We start from the raw sequence: 21,738 nt of genomic DNA, 5'->3' as shown, positions 1-21,738 counted from the left end.
CCCCCTTAATCTTCTTTTTTCCAAACTAAACAAGCCCAGTTCATGAAGCCTGGCTGCATAGGTCATGTTCTCTAGACCTTTAATCATTCTTGTCGCTCTTCTCTGTACCCTTTCCAATTTCTCCACATCTTTCTTGAACATGTCAATGGACTTCACTGCCATTCCAGGGTTAAGTAGCACTTTAAAGACTAACAAGATGGTTTATTAGGTGATGAGCTTTCGTGGGCCAGACCCACTTCCTCAGATCAAAAGATAGCTTCCCCAATGATCAGTGTAACCCCCTTTTTCCTCCCTGAGTTACTGGGGAGCAGGTCAAACTCACAGGTGTGCCTGGGCACTTGGTGTTTTAACCCACCCCAAAAAAAAGATCCTGAGCACCCCAGTGGTGATGGTGTTTAGTTGGGGAAAGCCCTATCCACCCCTTGCTGCAGTCCCTTGCTGGCAATGAATGTAAAGTGGCGGTGCCTCCACCTGGCTGGCCTTGTACACACACTGGTGTGCCCTGAGAGCCTCCAGGAACATACTTATTCCACTATAAATCTGGATCTAATTCCAGAACAACTACAAATCATTTATATCTAATAGAACACTTGAAAATAAACAATCTTTACTTAATTTGAATAAACAGGGGTTATCAGATTAGCAATGAATAGCATTAACAAACACATATCAATAATTGAAGCTTATATAGCTAGACAACAGTGACTCCACCCCAGAGTGTGCACACCCTTAGACTCAGTCCCAGGCACTTGCTTGCATTGGCGGCTGATGTTGCAGCTGTAGTGAGGGTTTGGTCCAGGCTAAACAGCAGCTCTGTCCCAGGCAGCACTTTTTCCAACAAGGCCCAAACTTACTGCCTCGTGCTGTGCCTATGGGAAGCAGCCTGCTAACTCCCAGTTCCAACAGGCATACAGTAGCTGCATCCAACAGCCCCTGCACTGGGTCAGTGTCCTCAGCAGCAGCCTGCCTCCCCCTCTGGTTCCAAAATCCAAGGCAGAATCCCAGACTGCAAGACCCCTGTCTTCAAGCACATGGAGAGAGCAGTCCTCTCTCCCCCCAGAGACCTCCCTTCCTGGTTTTTTTCCAAGGGCTCATGGGAATTGTAGTCTGGATTGTAGCACACAGGGTCTTTTCAGAATAAAACAGAGGCCCCTTTAGGAAGGGGACTACATCAGCTTAATTTTTTTTTAATTAATGGAGATTGCCTATCTCCTAGAACTGGAAAGGACCTTGAAAGGTCATCAAGTCCAGTCTGCTGCCTCACAGCAGGACCAAGTACCATCCCTGACAAATTTTTGCCCCAAATCCCTAAATGACCTCCACAAGGATTGAACTCACAACCCTGGATTTAGCAGGCTAATGCTCAAAACACTAAGCTATCCCTCCCCCTCTAATATCATTAGCTCACAGACATTTACCTCCCCCCCATACCCCTTCTGTTCTAAAATTTGATTTGTTCTTTTCATGTGTGTGCATTTTTTTATTGTATCCTTTAGTATATATGGTCATGTCAATTTTCTTCCACTATTTGATCTGAGGAAGTGGGTCTGGCCCACGAAAGCTCATCACCTAATAAACCATCTTGTTAGTCTTTAAAGTGCTACATAGTCCTGTATTTTGTTTCAGCTAGATCAGACTAACACGGCTACATTTCTATTACTATTCCAGGGTTAAGTTACTCAATAATTACACCCATGTAACTGGGAGTAGAATTTAGCCCATGCTGTGTTTGGACCAAATTCAGCCCTGGTCTGTGTGTTGCATGATAAGCCATCGCTGTCTTGCTCGCTGATTAATATTCAGGATTACCCAAACGCTCCCACCAGGAGCTCTGAGCTAAGAGCACTGTTTGACGCAGAGCAGTTCTCCGGGTGGCAGCACTGTTTGCCTACAGCAGACAAGTATCTCCTCCGTAGGATTGTGTTCTGGCTGTGCTTACCCTAACAATGCTGCTAAACAATCCTTTCTGCCTCGTTCATACACTCCAGGGGTTCCTTGCATCTGCTAGAAAATGCCACAGAACCTGCCCTACCCACGTTCATGTGATGTCTAGTGTGTGCGTCTCGGCGGTTTGGAAAAGTTACGGCTATGTCTACATAGGCTTTATCAGAAAAAGGTACGCAAGTTGCACTCCGACAGTTTTTTTGGAAAAGGCTTTTCTGAAATTTGGCCCATCTACACTGGACCAAATTTTGGGAAAAAACCTGCTTTCGGAAGAGCCCTTCTTCCTCATGGGAGAAGAAAGACAGGACTTCCAAAAGAGCGTGTCTGCTCTTCTTAAAAAACAAAGCAGAAGAGCAGACATGTTCCCTGGACACGGCGGAGTTTTTCCAGGATATCTCTGGTATCCGGGCAAAACCCCGTTGTGTAGACGTAGCCTAGGCAGGGCTGGCCCGAGCCATTCACGCACCCCGGGCCCCGGGAGTACGGCGCATGAGCAGCCCTGCCCCCGGGCGCCCAGCGCATGCGCAGCCTCACCCCCACCCAGTCCTGCAGCCCCATGCAGCACCTCTTCCAACGGGGCGCCCCGGGCGGTAGCCTGGTCAGCCCGTAGCTTGGGCTGCTCTGAGCTTAGGGCAGGGCTACATGTTAGCGGAATGCAGGAAACCCCACCCATGGAATAGCGCAGGCAGCATGCAAAGAAATCAGACACTTGGGTAAATGTCTGAGTCCCTGGGTAAATGATCCTCTCAGCCTTTATGAAGGGAACTGATTAGAGTGGGGTGATGCAGGGGAGGGAGGGATGGGACCAGGGCACAGGAACTGGAGTGAATGAGGATTTGTAGGACACTGAACCCATTTCCAAGTACTGACGATGGTAATTTGCAATTATGCACAACAGCTTCTTTCAGCCAAGGCCCCTTATAGCCATTAACTGGCCCTGTCCCCGGTCTCTAACACCAGTGCCAAAACACACGCGAGACTTGGCTGAGCTGCCTCCGGGTGACAAGTGCTGGCACAGCCTGCCATTCCCAACACCAGAGAACGTCTCCGGTGCTCTCCCCAGTGCCAGTAGGAACCGTTATTTACTCATTTGACACATGAGGAAACTGAGGCACGGAGCAAGACTGGAAACAGTCATCCAGGAGGTCAGGGACAGAACTGGAACCTGAACCCAGGACTCCTACTTCCCACTCTAGACTCTAAGCCGGGGTGGGCAATAATGTTAGATGCGGAGGCCACTTCAGAAATTTTGAAGTGGCCCCGGGCTGCCCCAGAAGGAAGGAAGGGGCAGGCCCAGGACATTTCCATGCTTCCCTGCCCACAGGACCTGACTGGCCTGGGGGGGGGGGGGGGGAAGTGACTGACCCCTCCAGAGAGAGTCCCCAGCTGTTCTGAATAGCGGGCGGTCCCCTCTAGGTGCCCGTGCCCCTGGCGGTGGGAGGAGACTTTGTGCGCTCCCCGTCCCCAGGTTCATCAGGGCAGTCTCTCGCTCCCTGCCCCCGCCCTGCAAGGGGGTGCCACACTTAGGCTATGTCTACGCTGAAGAGCTTTTCCGAGTACCCGACGTTCCCCCCAAGGAATGTGTTTTCAGAACAGTTTCCGAAAAAGCGAACGCGTTCTTTCGACATCCCTGGATTCCTCATCGTATGAGGAAGCGATGTTCCAAAAGAGGAGGGTTTTCTGAAATTTGTCCCAGTGTAGAGGGGCCAAATTTTGGAAAAGTCTCTTCCGAAAATAGAGCGGAAAAAGAGGCACAAATTGCGGTTCGCCGTGTGCGTATCTTCTTCTGACTTTTCTTTGCAGTCCAGACACAGCCTTAGAGCCAACCACCAGCTGAGCAGCGTGTTCTCTGCTCGGTTCTAAGCACCACGCACCCCTTGCAGGGCAGGAGGAGACTTTGTGCGCTCCTCCCTGCCCCCAGGTCAATCAGGGCCTGAGGACAGGGGGGTCGTGCAAAGTCTCCTCCCACCCTGCCCGTCCTGCGAGGGGCGCCCGGCGCTTAGAGTCAATCCTGGCAGTTGACTCTAAGCACAATGCGCACTGGCGGGGGAGGAGACTTGGTGCACTCCCCCGGCCTGAGGCTGGATCCAGCCTGCAGATGTCCTTTTGTCCACCCCTGCTCTAACCACTAGAGAACACTCCCACTTTATTTTCCAGGAAGGAAAAGGTGGAGGGAGCGTGCAGAGCCAGGCTGTGTCTGTTTGTCAGCCGCAGGCAGCTCAGCCAGGCACAGCGTGTTTCGGCAGCGCTGCCAGAGAGCTGGGACAGGGCTCTTTTCTTCTGTTATAGGGAAACGTCGCACTCCTGCTCAGGTTGGCATCTCTGCCCCAGAGCCGCTTTCTCCGTTGCCTGGCGGGATGGACAGGGGCCCTCATCAGCAGGGGAATGGCCTGTTTTCTTCCTGGCGCTTCCCAGAAGGGGAGGCCCAGGAGGTTTCCTTCAAATGCTGCAGCAAGCACGGCCTTGCGGCAGGATGGTACAGTCCAGGCGCTGCTCTCCCGCTCGCCAGCATAAACCCAGAGCAGCTCTACTGACAGCAATGGAGCTACGTCCAGAGCTGTAAGAAGCAGGAGCAGAATCAGGCCCTGAGTCCAACACATTGGGGCCAGCAGAATTGCTGGGCCCGGGGCAAGGTAGGTCGGGTGGTTCCTGGAAAGGGCGGGGCCTCAAATGACAGTGGCGGGGCTGCCATCCCCTGTCCCCATCAGCTTTAATAGCCACCCCCTCCCCACTCGGTCTTCATAGCCAGGAGCAATTAACGGGCCTGGACTCCAGCTGCCACGTCCACTGCTGCAGCACTGGGCCCTGGGGCAATTGCCCCCTTTGCCCACCCTGCCAGCAGCCCTGGGCTAACATGGAGACGCCTCTTCCTCATGCAGGGCCCTTCCCCCCAAACTGAAGCTAAATCCACTCCCGGCAAGAGATGCAGCCCCACCGGCCGCGGGCTGCGAGCTCTCAGGTGCTGCCGGAGAAAGTGCTCCTAGGAACCAGTTTTGTTGAGAGCGTTTCAAGAAGCCACAATGGGGCAGTAGTTCCAAAATAATACACCTCCCCAGAGCTATCAAAGAGGGAGCGGCTGCCCTCTGGGCTTCTATTGTCTATGAGACAATGCTGGGAACTACATTCGTCCTGTCCTTTGCACAGGGACGACGGGCGCAAGCAGCATCTTGATGCTATAGTAACAGATGTTATTAGCATATGGTTGAAACTAGGGCATAGAACGAATTATTTTACAACTAAATCAGCTTAGAAATGCATATGCCAGCGGGTGTGAAATTATTAGTCTCCCTCTCACACGAGCAGAGCACCTTTCCCCTTGCCAGACCCACGCTGCCGACGTTATCCCCCACACTCCGCACAAGCCGAAAGCCTGGATCCAAATCCACCCTGGCTCAGGCCGGGGTTCTCAGACTTCCAGTCCGCACCCAGACCTCAGCTTTGCGAATGGCTCCCGCTTTTCAAATTGGGGCCAACCAAAATCAAAATCAAGGTGGGGAGGGGCTGAGAGCTGCATTCAGACCCCACTCAGACCCCACTCAGACCCCACCCATTCACTTTGTCCAGTGGAGTCACCTTTTGAAAGAGTTTGGCTTATTATACACACAGCTGGACACAGGCAGGAGAGGTTGTTCCAATTCGATTGATGCCCTGGACACAGGCAGGAGAGGTTGTTCCGATTCAATTGATGCCCTTATGGACCCAGAAATGGCCACGGACCCTTTCAGCGTGCTAGGACCTGTGGATTGGTCACACAGTACTTGTGCCTACAGGCGGACACAGGCTCCAGGCACTGTTCTGTCTGAAAATGAATCAGGATTCCAGGTGCATCCTGCAGTCTGGTTGATCTGTCCGCACTGGCAGTCGCTGGTGCCGGCTGTACGACCTGTGCAGTGCGGCTGGATGGAAATGGCCTTACAGCAATGGCAGCCCATGCTGACTCCTTGGAACTGGTGGCTTTGGCAAAGAGGTCAGGTAGGGGAAATCTGGCTCCCGTTCTGACTACATGGAAGAAGCTGAGAGGCAGCCTTGCCCAGGATCTAGGGCACGGGGCCAGAGCTCTGAGGGTGTGTCTAAACTGTACCCCTCTGCCGACAGAGGGATGTAGATTAGGCACATCGCTATTGCAAATGAAGCAGGGATTTAAATATCTTGTGCTTCATTTGAATAGAAATGGCCGTCGCTTTTTGCCGATGTGGCACTTTGCGGCCGTCTAAATGGGGATCGGTCGACGAGGAAAGCCTTTTCCGACCAATTCTGTAAACTTCATTGCACGAGACATAAGGGGTCAGTCGGAAACGGCTTTCCTTGTCAACAAAGTGCTGCGTTGGCAAAAAGCGACGGCCATTTCTATTCAAATGAAGCGCGGGCTATTTAAATCCCTGCTTCATTTACAATAGCGATGTGCCTAATCTACAAGCCTCTGTCGGCAGAGGGGTGTAGTTTAGACACACCCTGATGGCCTGGATTCTTTTCCTGCTCTGCCATCCAACGCTTCCTCTCCCACTCTTCATTTGCCTATTTGGACTGTAAGTGCCTCAAAGCCGGGGCTGTCCCACTGCGCGTGCTCAGCGCCTCGTCCAGATCTCAGTTCTGGCCTCTTGGGGCTACCATACCAAATGACGAAAAGCTAAATTCACCGGAGAATCCCTGCACACGCAGGTGAGAGTGGGACCGTGATTTGCAGCCACCACCAGAGCTACATCCACACTGCAGCGCTAGTTCGAGGTACCCCGAAATAGCTAGTCCATGTCTTTTGAGCACGCCCGTTATTTTGAACTGTAACAGGCTCGCTATTCCGATGTCCCTGCGAGCTTCATTCACGAGGAGGAAGGGAAGTTTGGGAATAGTGGGTTATTTCGAAATAAGTGCTATGTAGACAGCGCCACATTTCAAAATACGCTGTGTAGAAATTGATTCAAATAAGCTATGCAGTTTGCGTAGCTCAAATTGCTCAGCTTCTCTCGCGCTCCGGGTGCAGTGTAGACGCACCCTGGGAGAGTTATGGATGGTGCAAGGGAGGATTAGCCTGGCAGCTGATGTCCTATTAAGATCATGGTCCTGCAGCCTGGATTGATGACACATTTATCGCACCAGGTCACTGGTTTAAACAGAAACCTAATTCACTTTGTTCTCCTACACAACTCGCCCCATACCAATGGCACCTCTGGGTGGGGAAGGTGGGACAGGCAAGTGCTGACCCTACCCTTCTGTTCAGCCCAGCCTATTATACCAGGCTTGCATCATGGTCAGCTTCTTGCCTAGTGCTCACCCCTGTTGCTGTAGTTGTGCGCATCCATGAAGGACAGGCCCAGCCTCTCGTCCTCCTGCAAGGTGCTCTGATCTGTGAAGCTCCGGTCGATGGCGCTCATCATGTGGGTCTTCTCATGGCGGTAGTTAATAGTAGCTTTGGTCATGTTGACGGGTTTCCTGTAGAAGGGAGACAGAGGGGAAAGGCAACACACGTCATGTTCAGCCACACTGTTATTTCCAGACACAGGCTCGGATTAAAAGCCGGGAGCCTCATTTTCAGAGGCAGCCACGGATTTCTCAGCGGGCCCATTTGAAGCCCCTAGATGTCCAGCTGGCTGACGGCTTGCGGAGCTCTCAGGGTTCTACAAGGTGCCCACAAGTGCACACTAGTGCAAACCCGGGCCTGTTTGCCTCGCCAGGTACGGCTCACCGGGGCTCATTCACAAACAAAAGGAAGATTCTCACACAACGGTTTGCAGAGGCGAGGGCTTTGGATCAGCCACGCACCGACCTGCTCATTCCTCTGGAAGCCCAGAGGCTCAGACCCTCAAAGGCAGGTGGGCTCCTGAATTCCACTGTGAAAGGCAAGGAGCCTACATCCCTTTGAAGAGCCATGTCTGAGCACCCAGCAGCACCTAATGCAGGGTGATATTGTCAGAAGCGCCTAAATGACTTAGGAGCCTAAGTGCAAACTGCAGCCCAGCTCTGCAGTTCTGAAGTCAGCCCTCTGACGGCTGCCTGCTCAGAACACTTGAGCCTAACTTTTAAATCTTGGCACATTGCCTATCGATAAATGGCCACAAAGCACAGCTGCCCTCGCCTACCTCGCCCTGATGCCCCCTGGCATGGAACTAATGAGAATGCCTCTTGCATGCCGCTCTCCAGGAGAGTAGATTGGGACTGGATATCCCCACACAGTGGCTATGTCTAGACTGCAGGCTTCTTTCGAAAGAGGCTCTTTCGAAAGCATCTTTCGAAAGAGCCTCTTTCAAAAGATCGCATCTAGACTGCAGGCGGATCTTTCGAAAGAAAAATCCGCTTTTTCGAAAGAGAGCACCCAGCGAGTCTGGATGCTCTCTTTCGAAGACGGCCTCTTTACATTGAAGAACGCCTTCTTTCGAAAGAGAAACTTTCGAAAAAAGGCGTTCTTCCTCGTGAAATGAGGTTTACTGCCATCGAAAGAAAAGCCGCGTTCTTTCGAAATAATTTCGAAAGAACGCGGCTTGAGTCTGGACGCAGGGGAAGTTTTTTCGGGAAAAGGCTACTTTTCCCGAAAAAACCCCTGAGTCTGGACATGGCCAGTATGACCACATTCCTTGTCTCTGTGCCGCTGTGCCTGCTTCCGGAGCTGAGATCCCATGGCTGTTACTCATGGGAGTGCTCTGGCAGGTGGCAGCAGAACTGACAATGCACCTGGGTATGGGCCACGTGCATGCAAAGTGCCAGCAGTGAACATACGGGGAACGTCCTCCCACAGTCAGGCAGATCCTCCAAAGCTCCTCCAACAGATTCCAAAGCAGTCACTCCTTTTGGCTGCCTTCATGCCAGGGGCCCAGCTGGTGCCACCTCTGGGCTGATTTCCACAGATGCTCAAGCATGTGTCTCCCCACCGTGGTCTCCAGCTTAGCCCTGCAAATCAGGCCTGGCGTGCTGCCAACTGGGTGGCCAAAACCTGAGGCTCCTAAAATGAGTGGGCACTTTTGAAATCTTGGACCTGAATTGCTGGCGATGTCCACAGTAGCTCTCTCCCCTCCCCTTCCCTTCCCCCATGGCAGACTACGGGAGCAACGCCCTAGCATGCTGACCAGTATTGTCACATGAAGCCCATTGGTCTGTTGCCAACCGTTAGCTCTTGTCTGATTCTTGCAAGCTCTTTGGAGCAGCCTTTTTGTTCTGTGTTTGTACAGCGCCTAGCGCAACGGGGTCCCAGCCCATGGTCAGGGCTCCTAGGCTCTATATGGCAATACAAACCCTAAACATCAAAAGCGACGAGGAGTCCTGTGGCACCTTATTATGCCATAAACATCAAAGAATCACTGGAGTGAGAAAAGGAACCGGGCCTCAGAACTCAGACAGTCTGGGCAAGATTATGCTGTATGATACGTTTCTCAGGGCTTGGGCCTGTGCCAGGAACATCCCAGGAAATAAGGTTTTCATCTCTTCCCTTGGGCAATGGGTCTCCCACTGCCTGCATGTTCCCTTTCTTCATTACAATTCTCCATGGCTAGTTTCCACCACCCTCTGCATCAGCCCTTTGACCCACCCAATGTCTCCTTGGCCAGCAGTTACAAATGATCAGAGGAAGACTGATGTATCCTGTGTCATGGGGCTTTATTCTGCTCACCCAACCACAACCGGCTGGCAAACAGCTGCCTCCAGGCCACAACGCCCTCCCTGTCCTGGGTACCACAGAGGGCTAATGACCTCCCATCCTCACCAACAAGTCTCCCTCTGTGGGAGAGGTAGAACTCAGTGGAGGGGACCCTGACATCCCAAGGGGCCAGGCTCAGCCTCCCCCCAGTACTGGCAAAGGCCTAGTTTTTACAAGGCGACTGCATTTGTGGTGTCCGGCGATGCCCAGAGGAAGGGCAGCACACGCCAGCAGTCGTCTCTGAGCAACACGGAGGCATTGCAAGTATCTTCCCAGTGCAACTCAACTCCCTCTGAACACACCTCCCTGCCCATCCTTCCTCCTGCTGCTGACTCTCCCTGTGCCTCCCACTGCCCTCTGCCGGCCCATTAGCACCCTCTCTGGAGCACAAGGAGCTGCTGGGGAAAGCTGCCCTCTCCCCGCTTCTGGGTGCCCATAAAGGCTGGAAGGAAGCACAACATCAGTATTGCATGAAGGCTGCTCCCAGCCCGTCTGATACATCCCTGCCCATCATTCTCAGTGCTACACTGCTAGAACGATGGTCCCAGCCCTTCCTGATTAGCCCACTGGATTGCCTGTCGCGAAACTTCTTCCTGGAAAGCACGGCCGGCTGGGCACACCGGCCTTCTGAATGGTTCAGGGCAGGCTCAGCCAGTGCTGCGTTAAGCAACACGCCCTATTTCTCTGTAGTTACCCCACAAGGGGAGTTTTGTCCCATCCCACTCGTTTGCATCCCCATGTCCCACGCTGGGACAATCTAGCCTGCAGACCCTGTGGCTAAGGACCCAGGGCACAATCTAGCTCGACACAGAATAAACATCGGGTGGGAGTTGCCTTCGGAGACTTGGGATGCTAACGAGAGGTGGGGCTCAACTCCAGCTAGCTGAGAAACGGTGTCAGCACTGGGGGAAGCGGCTTCCTTGCATCTAGACTGCTGGACTCACAATGGAGGAGCAAGTGCTTGGGTTTGCTGCGGTTTTTATGAAATGGGGTTTGAAGAAAAATTAAAATGTGATTCTCCCCTTTTCCTGCTGAGAGATGTAATAGTTGGACAGTCTCCCCCGCTGCCGTTTTCATCTTTCTTTTGCCACTGTCATTTTTCCAGCATGAGGGAAGTCACCGAACAGAAAAGGAAAAAGGCAAAAAAAAAGAAAATGAAACGGCTAATTTAAGCCCTAATCTGCCACCATTTTCATGGAGGCTGAACGTCACTGGCAAGAGCAGCTCCACGGATTTCCATGGGAGCACTCCCAGCGGTAAAATTAAGCAGGTGCACCAGATTTTGCAAGATCAGGGCCCAAGGAGACATTGAATCCAGACATTCACTGGTGAAAAGGGGCTGGGGGGACCTGAGGAAGGTTTGGGTTTTGCTGAAAATACAGAACTTGTTTGTGAAAAGATACCGCTTTTTGCTAACATTTCTTGTTTGGAAAAGCCAAGAATTAGTTAAAAAACCAAACCGGGGGTGGGGGGAGGGAGGAGGGAGGAGGGAAGGAGGTCCTAATGCCAGCTCTAAACCTTCTACCAGGCTGATTTCCATACGAAGCCGCAGCAAAACTCCAGATCTGAACCTCCCCAAATCTTTGATCATTCAAAATCCAGATCCATGTTTATATGCTGCAGTCTGGGCTCTCCTTCTTTTCTAGCAAGTGGGAGCTGAGCCTGGCATGCCATTGGGAGGGGGGAGGTTGTTTGCTGATATTGTAACTGGGTTTTAGGTTTTCTTAGCCTCTGAATCAGTCTGGAAGGATCCCCAGCAATGGCAGCTGGAGAAGGACAATGCTGCCAGCTGCAGCTTCCCCTTTCCGCCCCCCTCACCCGCTGGCGGGGGAGCTCCGCCGACAAGACACTTCCTCCAGGGAGGGAGATGCACACAAGGGACACTTGTGACCCTGCATCTCACTGAGGCACAGACTGGGCTCCCGATGGAATTGTAAGACTTGAAATGACCCAAGAGCCAACTTCGGAGGGACACACCAGAGGCGTTGGCACTGGAGCAGTTACAGCAAAGGAGACTTCCCTTGCAGTGGTTATAGTGTAACCAGGGCCGGATTAAGGTGCCCCTTATATCTGCCATCAGGCGCCACACGCCCGGCTCCCGGATCGCAGGCTGCAGCAGCTCCCAGCAACCACCCTGCCGTGACCGCCCAGGGCGGGGGCCACGTTAACCCCTGCAAGCACCAGCCAGCAGTGCCCTTCCCTTTGCGGCCATGGGGCCCTGCATGGACAGGCTTGGCCCGCCCCGGGTGGCACCGGGCTGTGCGCCAGTGGCGGTAGCTGGGCTGGGCCGGGTACATGCATCCTGCCGCCGCCAGCTCCACACGCCCTCCCCCACACACCGGCGCAGGGGCAGGGCCGCGCATGTGCCCTCCCCCAACCCAGGGTACAATTAAACTGGTTGCCCAGGGTGCCAGAATGGCTCGGTCTGGCCCTGGATGTAACACCCCCCCCCCAGTAATTCCCGTGTAATATGATCACCTCTCCCTCCCCATGAAGCAGTTACAATGGAACATGCTTTTGAGTTGCAGCTACAGGGCAGATAAAGCCACGGCTACAGCAGAACACATGAGCATCCCCTTTACGTCTGGGCAAACTGCATTGGACTCAGAGCTAAAGTAGGATTTTCACAAGAGTTCAGCACCCATAGTGGACACCAGTGTTTCCAAAGAGCCTTGCTCTCCGGTAAGCGGTCAGACTTCCGTGTGTGCTCAGCGCCCCATAGTTCTCACTAGGACATGGGTGGGCTGTTTTCGCGTGCTCAGCGCCCACAGGCAGGAGCAGACTCCAGGACCTAAAGTGTTGCAAAGTTTAGCAGGGATCTGAAACCTTGTGCTGGGAGGGGGGTGCCAGTCACTGAAAGAGCCCAGCTACGCTCACACTGCCTGTGTAACTACCGTGGCAGTGCAGGGCCCTGGCAGAGGGGGAAAGCTTTGGCAGAGGGGAAGTGGCAGAGACTTTCACTGCTGCCTCACCCGGCAGCATTTCCTTGGGAGGCAGGACTGCAGGACTCTACGCTGCTAAACAGAGAGTGGCCAGGCTGAGCAGAGCCATGGAGACGCCGTACCCTTCAGGCGTGGTGTTATTCTACTCGCCAAAGCCACGTTTCCCCATCCAGAAGGCCATGTCTAGCCACGCTAGAGGAGCTGGGTGGCACGTACGCGACACACCACCGTGAGCCATGTGCCACATAGACAGCTCATCAGAGCCGGACCTGGGGTTGATGGGTCCCGTGTTCCCGCAATGCTGAGCTCTCTTGGAATGGGGACCCTGTATGTTTTCTGTGCCATCTGGAAGCCTGTGAATACTTCAGAAGCATTTTAACAAGCCAAAGAGGCACTTAAAATTTACTTGACATAGAAAGAAACTTGCCGGAGCAGAGAGCGGCAGAGGGAGCGAGAGAGAATGACAATTACTTACGGGTAATAGGAATAGGAATAGTAGTTCCTCCTGGCAAGCGTGCAAACAAAGAGAACAGCAGAAATTGCATAAGCAGCTTTTCTCCAGAGTAATGAAGGGGGAGGCTTATTTGGAATCTGAGGACAAGAGGCCAAAGACTGCTCCATTCACCATGCAAGGGATGGGTGCTGAGGCCGGGGAGGCATGAGAGGGAGGGGCACAGAAAGAAAGTGAGTTGCTGGAAGTGAAAGGCAGCACATCTGCATGCTCACAGCTGGCTTGAGGATATGCAAGAAGCAGCTTAGAATAAATCAGTCTATTGAAGACAATAATGCAAAGTGAGTCCCCCCTACACACCCTACCCTGCGCAGTGAAAGCAGGCATGTGCAAAGGGCCATGGACATGCTCTTCTCTTTCTCCTGGGAACTGGCTTACAACAGGGTAGGGGAGTGGTTCTTTTGGAAATGCACTTGCCCATGGGGCAGCCACTTCTCCCCAGTCCCATCTCAAAAGGACCTGTCACACTGCATTTTCCTTTTCCTTCCATCTCCCACAACACAATGTAAGTGTCTCCACACCTATTGTTCTCCAGGAGTGGGGTGCAGGACACACAGCGCTCTGGTGTACAAAGCAGAGCAGACACACACCCCGGTCAGGGCACACACAGCCTAAGCCTGCTTATGTAACCTTGTACAAATGCTTCTCTCTAGCCATGATGCCTAGTCTCCATCTCCTGCTCCCTCTTTTGCCTCCACTAGGAGTGCAGCAACAGGACTCTCTTTCTGGCCAATATGGAACTCCCTGGGGAGGTCCAAGAAAACACCGCAGAGGTTGTGTGCGCTGTTGGTCTTAGAGGCTACATCCAGACAGCAAGCCTCTTTCGAAAAAGAGCGTCTAGACTACAACCAGTACTTTTGAAAAAGGAAGCTGCTTTTTGAAAGAGAGCACCCAGGCAATCTGGATGCTTTCTTTCGAAAAAGCACCGTTTGCATTACATAGCGCCTTATTTCGAAAGAGCACTTTCCAAAAAAGGCGTTATTCCTCGTAAAACGAGGTTTTCCGTGGTCAAAAAAACTGCCGCATTCTTTCGATTTACTTTCAAAAGAATGCAGCAGCAGTCTAGACGCAGGGGAAGTTTTTTCGAAAAAACTCCGTAGTCTAGACACAGCCAGGAATTAGTACTGTCAAGTCCTGTTCCCAGGGAACTCTGCCATTCCCGGGGATGATTAAAGTGCCCCACAAATGGCCTTTCCTGCCACACTCAATCACCATCATATTTTCTACAGACCGGTTAGAGCAGCAAATGGTCAAAGTATTTTTGGCCAAGTCCTGCTCTTAGAAAGGCAGCCCAGGTCAGTGACACTTGTCACAGTCAAACTCCAACACAACTGAGTATCACCCACTGCTAAGGAGCCCAAATAAATGGCAAATATTAACATAAAGGACAATAGGAGGCAATTAAAACCACGTTCGATTACAATCAAATGCTGATCATTGGTGATGGAACAGAGATAAAATGTTAGAGAAATCCTAGGCCTGGAAAAGAGCTCAGTGCCCAGAGCCCAACAAACCCCAATGACGTGGTATAAAAGGGGTGCATGGGACCCCATTTTTCCCTTGTAGCAATGATGTTTGTGTCCTAAAATCCTCTGGAGATCACCGCTACGGCCGACCAGCCTAACTCCCTCTGGTGAGAGCTGTACAGGAACTGAACAAATGTAACTTGGAAACGGATTTCCTTCGGAAACTAAAGGAGAAGCCTGAATTACAAACATTCCCTGCAGAACAGAATCTTGGGGGTGGGGATGTTTCTCAAATGGGGAGAATCAGAACAGAATTTTTCTGACAACTCTCAGGATGACCAGAGAAGCGGGGAGCTGGGTTCAGCAGCCTGGGGAACCAGGCAACCCACCTGCCTGCCAGCCAGCCAGCAAGCTGACAAGCCAGCCAGGGAGCTGGGGAGCTAGCCAGCCTGCTGAAAACGGATTCAGAATATTCCTGTGGAATCATCATTTCCCCGAGGCACAGCATTCTGCAGGCATTTTTCCGACCAGCTTTAGCATCTAAACAGCTTTGAATTTCAGCCTGTGGCTCGGATCCATCTCTTCCTCAGCAGGGTGATTTTTGGATGTTGAAACTCTCCAATTCTCTAGTTCCCCCTGATAAAAACATACAGGCCCCAGGGCAATGGAGCAATGCTCTGCCCTGCTCCGCTTCTCTGAGACTTGCTTGGGAAGGAGATAGCTGGCAAGGGTCAGAGGGAGTTTAAAATTCTGCTCACAACTTCCTGCACCTGTTCCCAAGGGCCTCACTCTGACCTCCATTACACTGCCTAAATCCAGAGCAACCCCCATGGAAGTCAGTGAGGTTACTCCAAGGTTATGCCAGTGTAACAGAGCTGGCTCTTAAGAGCTGTCTGGACTCTCAGCTGGTTTGAATCAGCAAAGCTTCTTTTAAGTCAATAGAGCTCTGTGGATTTACACCAGCTGAGGTTTTGGCCCAGGGTCTTTTCTTGCTGGCTTTTAACATACTTGCCTTATATTGCTATTTCGGGATCCTGGGAGGAGAAGGAGTCTAATTGGTCCCCTTTATTCTCCAGCATGACAGGTCTGCTTTCTAATGATCCCTCCAGCTAGCTGTGCCTCCGGCCTCCTTCAGTAAAAGGGAGCCAGCCATTTAGAGAACTGCAGCCCAACAAACACTGGGGGAGCAGTAGCTGCCCACAGAACGCTCCCAGCGGTAGGTGTCCTGGAAAGCCCCTGCCTCTTCCTCTGGAGACAGCCTCACCCCACTTGGCTTCCTGAGTAATTCACCCAGCAAATGCCACAGTCAAATCCATGCAGCTGGCATCTATTTCCAAGGCTCAGCTCTTTGGCTGAGCGCACCTCTCAACCAGGGACACGTCATCCCTCCGGAATCCCGGGCTTGCTTGCACTAGGATGCAGGTGATGCTGACTTGCTGGTCAGCAGGCTGCAGCATCCTTCCAGGGAGACAATGCAATGTGTGTATCTCCTGGCCCTCCCCTTTCAGCCAGTCCCTCACTACAGCCCTCGTCCTGAAGTTACAGTGTCCAGAGCTGCTGCGTGGAATCGCGAGGAATGGTAGAGTCCCTGCACACTTGGCACGTCCTAACCAGTTCCCTACTGCAGGCTTTGCAGCACGAAGTCCAGGGCATGCACCCCTGGGAACAGCAAAGACTGTCAGAGTTGCCAGGTCAGTTTTGAGTCCTGAATGTTTCAAGCCCAGCACCCTGGGGGCAGATGCTCCTCTCAGCACCGATTCAGGTGGAGCGGAAGTGCTGGTAAAATCCACCAAGGGAGACATTCTGCTTTCTGAGAAGTCTTCAGCTCTACAGAGAATCGCTGGCCTTGTCAGCCTGTGTGGTTTGGTCCAAGCCCTGGAGGCTGGGCCTGCCTCCTAGAAACTTCCTTCACTGACTCCCTGGTTCAGACGCCATGGAGATCCTCGGCTGAACAGACAGTTTGCCTCCACCTCCTTCTGGCAAGGGCACATTTCCCCCATTGATGGTCATTCACAAGGAGAGTTCTCAGTTTGTGCGCAGTATTATCCCTCCCTCCTCTCCTTGGTTGGGCACAAGGTTGGACACCATAAGGACATCCTTTGCTGGGCTGTCTCCTGTCAGCATTAACCCATGGCCTGTCCAGGGGGCTTCACTCTGATTTACTGTCCTTGGTTCTCCATAGGCCTTCCTTAAGGGTACGTCTACACAGCAGCGTTATTTCGAAATAACACAGTGCACATCCACACAGCAAGCCGTTATTTCAAAACTAGCCAATTAGCCCGTCATTTTCAGGTCTCTCCTCCATGTCGGTCTTCTCTCCTGAGCCTCCGGTCTCTCGCTACATCTCTCTCTCTCCTCCTCCTCCTACTGCCTCCCCCCCCTCTCTCTCTCTTCTCCTCCTCCTACTGCCTCCCCCCCCTCTCTCTCTCTCCTCCTCTCTCTCTCCTCCTCCTCCTACTGCCTCCCCCCCCCCTCTCTCTCTCCTCTTCTCTCTCTCCTCCTCCTGCCTCCCCCCCCTCTCTCTCAGCTCTCCTCCGCCACCTGCCTCTCTCTCTGTCTCTGTCTTTCTCTTCTCCTCCCCCCTCCTGCCTCCCACTTGGGGGACCGCAGAGCCCAACCGGTCGCTTGGGCTCCTCACTCCTGTGCTGCATGGGGAGCGTGGAGCCCGAACGGTCGCTTGCGCCACTTGCTCCCACGTGGCACCCTGGTTGAGCGGCGCAGAAGTCAGCCGAGCGCCACGGCGGGAGGTGAAGGGGGGCGAGGTGGTGATGTTCACAGCCAAGGGGCGGGGCCTGGAGCCACTGTCACGCCGCACGTCACCACCCCACCTCCCTCACCTCCCGCCGTGGCGCTTGGCTGACTTCTGCGCCGCTCAGCCGGGCCACCGCGGGGGAGCAAGCGGAGCAAGCAGCCGTTTGGGACCCGCACTCCCCAAGCAGCACGGGCCCCCCAGAGGGAACAGCCACCATTTCAGCAAACGCGCCCCCAGAGGGAACAGCCAGCATTTCAGCAACCGCCCCCCCAGAGGGAACAGCCAGCATTTCAGGCAACCGCCCCCCCAGAGGGAACAGCCAGCATTTCAGGCAACAGCGCCCCCCAGAGGGAACAGCCAGCATTTCAGCAACCGCGCCCCGCGGAGGGAACAGCCAGCATTTCAGCAACCGCCCCCCCAGAGGGAACAGCCAGCATTTCAGCAACCGCGCCCCGCGGAGGGAACAGCCAGCATTTCAGCAACCGCGCCCCGCGGAGGGAACAGCCAGCATTTCAGCAACCGCGCCCCCCAGAGGGAACAGCCAGCATTTCAGCAACCGCGCCCCCCAGAGGGAACAGCCAGCATTTCAGCAACCGCGCCCCGCGGAGGGAACAGCCAGCATTTCAGCAACCGCGCCCCCCAGAGGGAACAGCCAGCATTTCAGCAACCGCCCCCCCAGAGGGAACAGCCAGCATTTCAGCAACCGCGCCCCCCAGAGGGAACAGCCAGCATTTCAGCAACCGCGCCCCCCAGAGGGAACAGCCAGCATTTCAGCAACCGCGCCCCCCAGAGGGAACAGCCAGCATTTCAGCAACCGCCCCCCCAGAGAGAACAGCCAGCATTTCAGCAACCGCCCCCCCAGAGGGAACAGCCAGCATTTCAGCAACCGCGCCCCCCAGAGGGAACGGCCAGCATTTCAGCAACCGCGCCCCCCCCAGAGGGAACAGCCAGCATTTCAGCAACCGCGCCCCCCCCAGAAGGAACAGCCAGCATTTCAGCAATCGCGCCCCCCAGAGGAAACAGCCAGCATTTCAGCCACAGCACCCCCCAGAGGGAACAGCCAGCATTTCAGCCACAGCACCCCCCAGAGGGAACAGCCAGCATTTCAGCAACCGCGCCCCCCAGAGGGAACAGCCAGCATTTCAGCAACCGCGCCCCCCAGAGGGAACAGCCAGCATTTCAGCAACCGCGCCCCCCAGAGAGAACAGCCAGCGTTTCAGCAACAGCGCCCCCCCCCGGAGGGAACAGCCAGCATTTCAGCAACCGCGCCCCCCAGAGGGAACAGCCAGCATTTCAGCAACCGCGCCCCCCAGAGGAAACAGCCAGCATTTCAGCAACCGCGCCCCCCAGAGGAAACAGCCAGCATTTCAGCAACCGCCCCCCCCAGAGGGAACAGCCAGCATTTCAGCAACCGCGCCCCCCCCAGAGGGAACAGCCAGCATTTCAGCAACCGTGCCCCCCCGAGAGGGAACAGCCAGCATTTCAGCAACCGCGCCCCCCAGAGGAAACAGCCAGCATTTCAGCAACCGCCCCCCCCAGAGGGAACAGCCAGCATTTCAGCAACCGCGCCCCCCAGAGGGAACAGCCAGCATTTCAGCAACCGCGCCCCCCAGAGGGAACAGCCAGCATTTCAGCAACAGCGCCCCCCAGAGGGAACAGCCAGCATTTCAGCAACCGCGCCCCCCCCAGAGGGAACAGCCAGCATTTCAGCAACCGCGCCCCCCAGAGGGAACAGCCAGCATTTCAGCAACCGCGCCCCCCAGAGGAAACAGCCAGCATTTCAGCAACCGCGCCCCCCAGAGGGAACAGCCAGCATTTCAGCAACCGCGCCCCCCAGAGGGAACAGCCAGCATTTCAGGCAACCGCGCCCCCCAGAGGGAACAGCCAGCATTTCAGCAACCGCGCCCCGCGGAGGGAACAGCCAGCATTTCAGCAACCGCACCCCGCGGAGGGAACAGCCAGCATTTCAGGCAACAGCGCCCCCCTGAGGGAACGGCCAGCATTTCAGGCAACCGCACCCCCCCCCCAGAGGGAACAGCCAGCATTTCAGCAACAGCGCCCCCCAGAGGGAACAGCCAGCATTTCAGGCAACCGCGCCCCCCCCCCCAGAGGGAACAGCCAGCATTTCAGGCAACCGCGCCCCCCCCCCCCCAGAGGGAACAGCCAGCATTTCAGGCAACCACGCCCCCCCCCCGAGGGAACAGCCAGCATTTCAGGCAACCGCGCCCCCCCCCCAGAGGGAACAGCCAGCATTTCAGGCAACAGCGCCCCCCAGAGGGAACAGCCAGCATTTCAGCAACAGCGCCCCCCAGAGGAAACAGCCAGCATTTCAGCAACAGCGCCCCCCAGAGGGAACAGCCAGCATTTCAGGCAACCGTGCCCCCCCCCCCCAGAGGGAACAGCCAGCATTTCAGGCAACCGCGCCCCCCCAGAGGGAACAGCCAGCATTTCAGGCAACCACGCCCCCCCCCCCGAGGGAACAGCCAGCATTTCAGGCAACAGCGCCCCCCAGAGGGAACAGCCAGCATTTCAGCAACTGCGCCCCCCAGAGGAAACAGCCAGCATTTCAGGCAACAGCGCCCCCCAGAGGGAACAGCCAGCATTTCAGCAACTGCGCCCCCCCGAGGGAACAGCCAGCATTTCAGGCAACAGCGCCCCCCAGAGGGAACAGCCAGCATTTCAGTCAACAGCGCCCCCCAGAGGGAACAGCCAGCATTTCGGCATTACAGACTCTCAGACACTGGGCTACTATATATATGATAATGTCGAGCTGGAGGACTTCTTACCCCGGCCCCTGTAACCTTCAATTCACAAGGTGTAAGGGAAGTGGAAGGACTTTCTCCTCCTTCGACTTTCTGCTGTGTAGACAGCGCCAAAAGCTGAATTAAGCTATTTCGACTTCAGCTACACAACTGACGTAGCTGAAGTTGTGTAGCTTAATTTGATTCTTGCCCTGCTGTGTAGAGGGGCCCTGTGAGAGTTTCTGCTCTACTGATCACTCTCCCTTGCTGGGCCCAAAATGCATCACATTTTATTTTTGAAGAGTTTTGCTGTTTTTCTCCTGTCTAGTAAGTGTCCCCCCAGCTCCATGGAGCACAGTCATGGTGAAGGTAACAAGTTCAGCATCAGCAGCCACTGAATGTGCCTGTTCCCTGCTCTACCTTCCCAGAGCTAGGTCCCAATTAATGGGTTCAGATCCAACGGCAGGCCTCAGCGACATGCTGCATAAGTGGGGACAGTGAGACAGGATCCTGTGACTGCAGCACGGGACAGACCATGCCCATGCCACTGCTGAGACAGGCGGGCTAAAGTGTGAAGTCACCCCACGCCTCATGAGGGAGGTCAGAAGCTGGTTTGAAACAGTGTGGCCCAGCTGGGATTCCAGCCTCAGCTCTGCCCATCATTGCCCCGTGCCTCAGTTTCCCCATCCCTGGCTGTCCTCCTTCATAGAGCACTTGAGCCCTACAGATGAAGAGTGCTCTGCAAGAGCTAAGGACTGCCGTTGCCCTTTGTGACAAGCTCATTGTCTAGTTGAGAGCAAGCTAAAAAATCTTTGGGGGTTGTTTCTGTTTTGTTTTTCAGTAAGTTTTGGCATTAATAGCAACTCTCTCCCCCCCCGCCCAAAAAAAATCTACTAAATGTAAAACTCATCAGATGCCTTGAAAGCCTCCAGCATGGAAATTCACAAGCCACAATTTCTGAGTCTCCACTACAACACCCACAGTACTGCGGATGAACAGGGCCACGGCAGGGACACCCGAAATCATGGCCCAGGTGCTCACTTCCTGCTCGACAGGAATCACCAGAAGGACCAGACCAGGGACTCCAGCATCACACCTTGAAGAGGGCCAGGACTAGCTGCTTCAGAACAAGGCACAAGAAGCCTTCTCCCTAGTGAGCAATGACACAATAACCGGCCTGTGGAGAAGGTTCTGCCTGACCCGATAGTCAAGGCTGGTTTACGGCTTGAAGCAGGAGGGCGAAGGCCCCTCCAGACATTTGCAGGCTGGCTTTTCAACTAGGTCCGAATGTTAATTATTCTCGTCATGCGCGATGGCCTTAACCCCTTATTTGCACTGGTGGCCCAGGGCGTGGCTCCACCCTTGCATTACTGCATTGCGATTCTTTGGGCACCGAGTCCCTGGCTCAGAGAGCTGAATGCTGGCCTGGCCAAAGGGTTTGCAGGGCCCAAGGCAGGACTCTGGGAGCGGGGCCCCAGGCCCGGCTGGTGGATGGTGAATACTCAGCAGCGCAGGGCCCCGAAGGTATTTGCCTTGCCCTAGGGCCAGGCCTGGCTGAATGCTCTGACCCAGGGAGGAGCAGAGAGCGTTCCCACTAAGCCCGGACAGTGTGTGAGCACTGAGGACACTGACCATGGCTGAGAGGAGGGCGCGAGCTAACAGGGAACCTCATTGCTCCCCTTGCTTCCCCCTCCTTTGTGAGCCTGTCGCTGACGCTCTGCCCTGGCCTAGCTCGCAGGCAGCTGAGGAAACAAACCTGCT

At 54.4% G+C, this 21,738-nt stretch overlaps 1 protein-coding gene across 3 annotated transcripts in view; it reads right to left on the bottom strand.

The window, feature by feature from the left end:
- Positions 1-21,738, bottom strand: part of PTPRU (protein tyrosine phosphatase receptor type U) — a 270,209-nt gene that overhangs the window by 52,159 nt on the left and 196,312 nt on the right. For all 3 annotated transcript variants that reach the window (XM_006112017.5, XM_006112018.5, XM_089773413.1), the window contains one exon: positions 7,214-7,371. In XM_006112017.5, coding sequence (XP_006112079.2) covers positions 7,214-7,371 — 158 coding nt within the window. The remainder of the gene's footprint in view (positions 1-7,213; positions 7,372-21,738) is intronic.

Source organism: Pelodiscus sinensis, chromosome 26 (assembly GCF_052426305.1).
Source record: "Pelodiscus sinensis isolate ZL-2025 chromosome 26, ASM5242630v1, whole genome shotgun sequence".
NCBI lineage: Eukaryota > Metazoa > Chordata > Testudines > Trionychidae > Pelodiscus > Pelodiscus sinensis.
The sequence above is the reverse complement of the archived record's forward strand: the minus strand, read 5'-3'. Positions and strand labels throughout refer to the sequence as shown.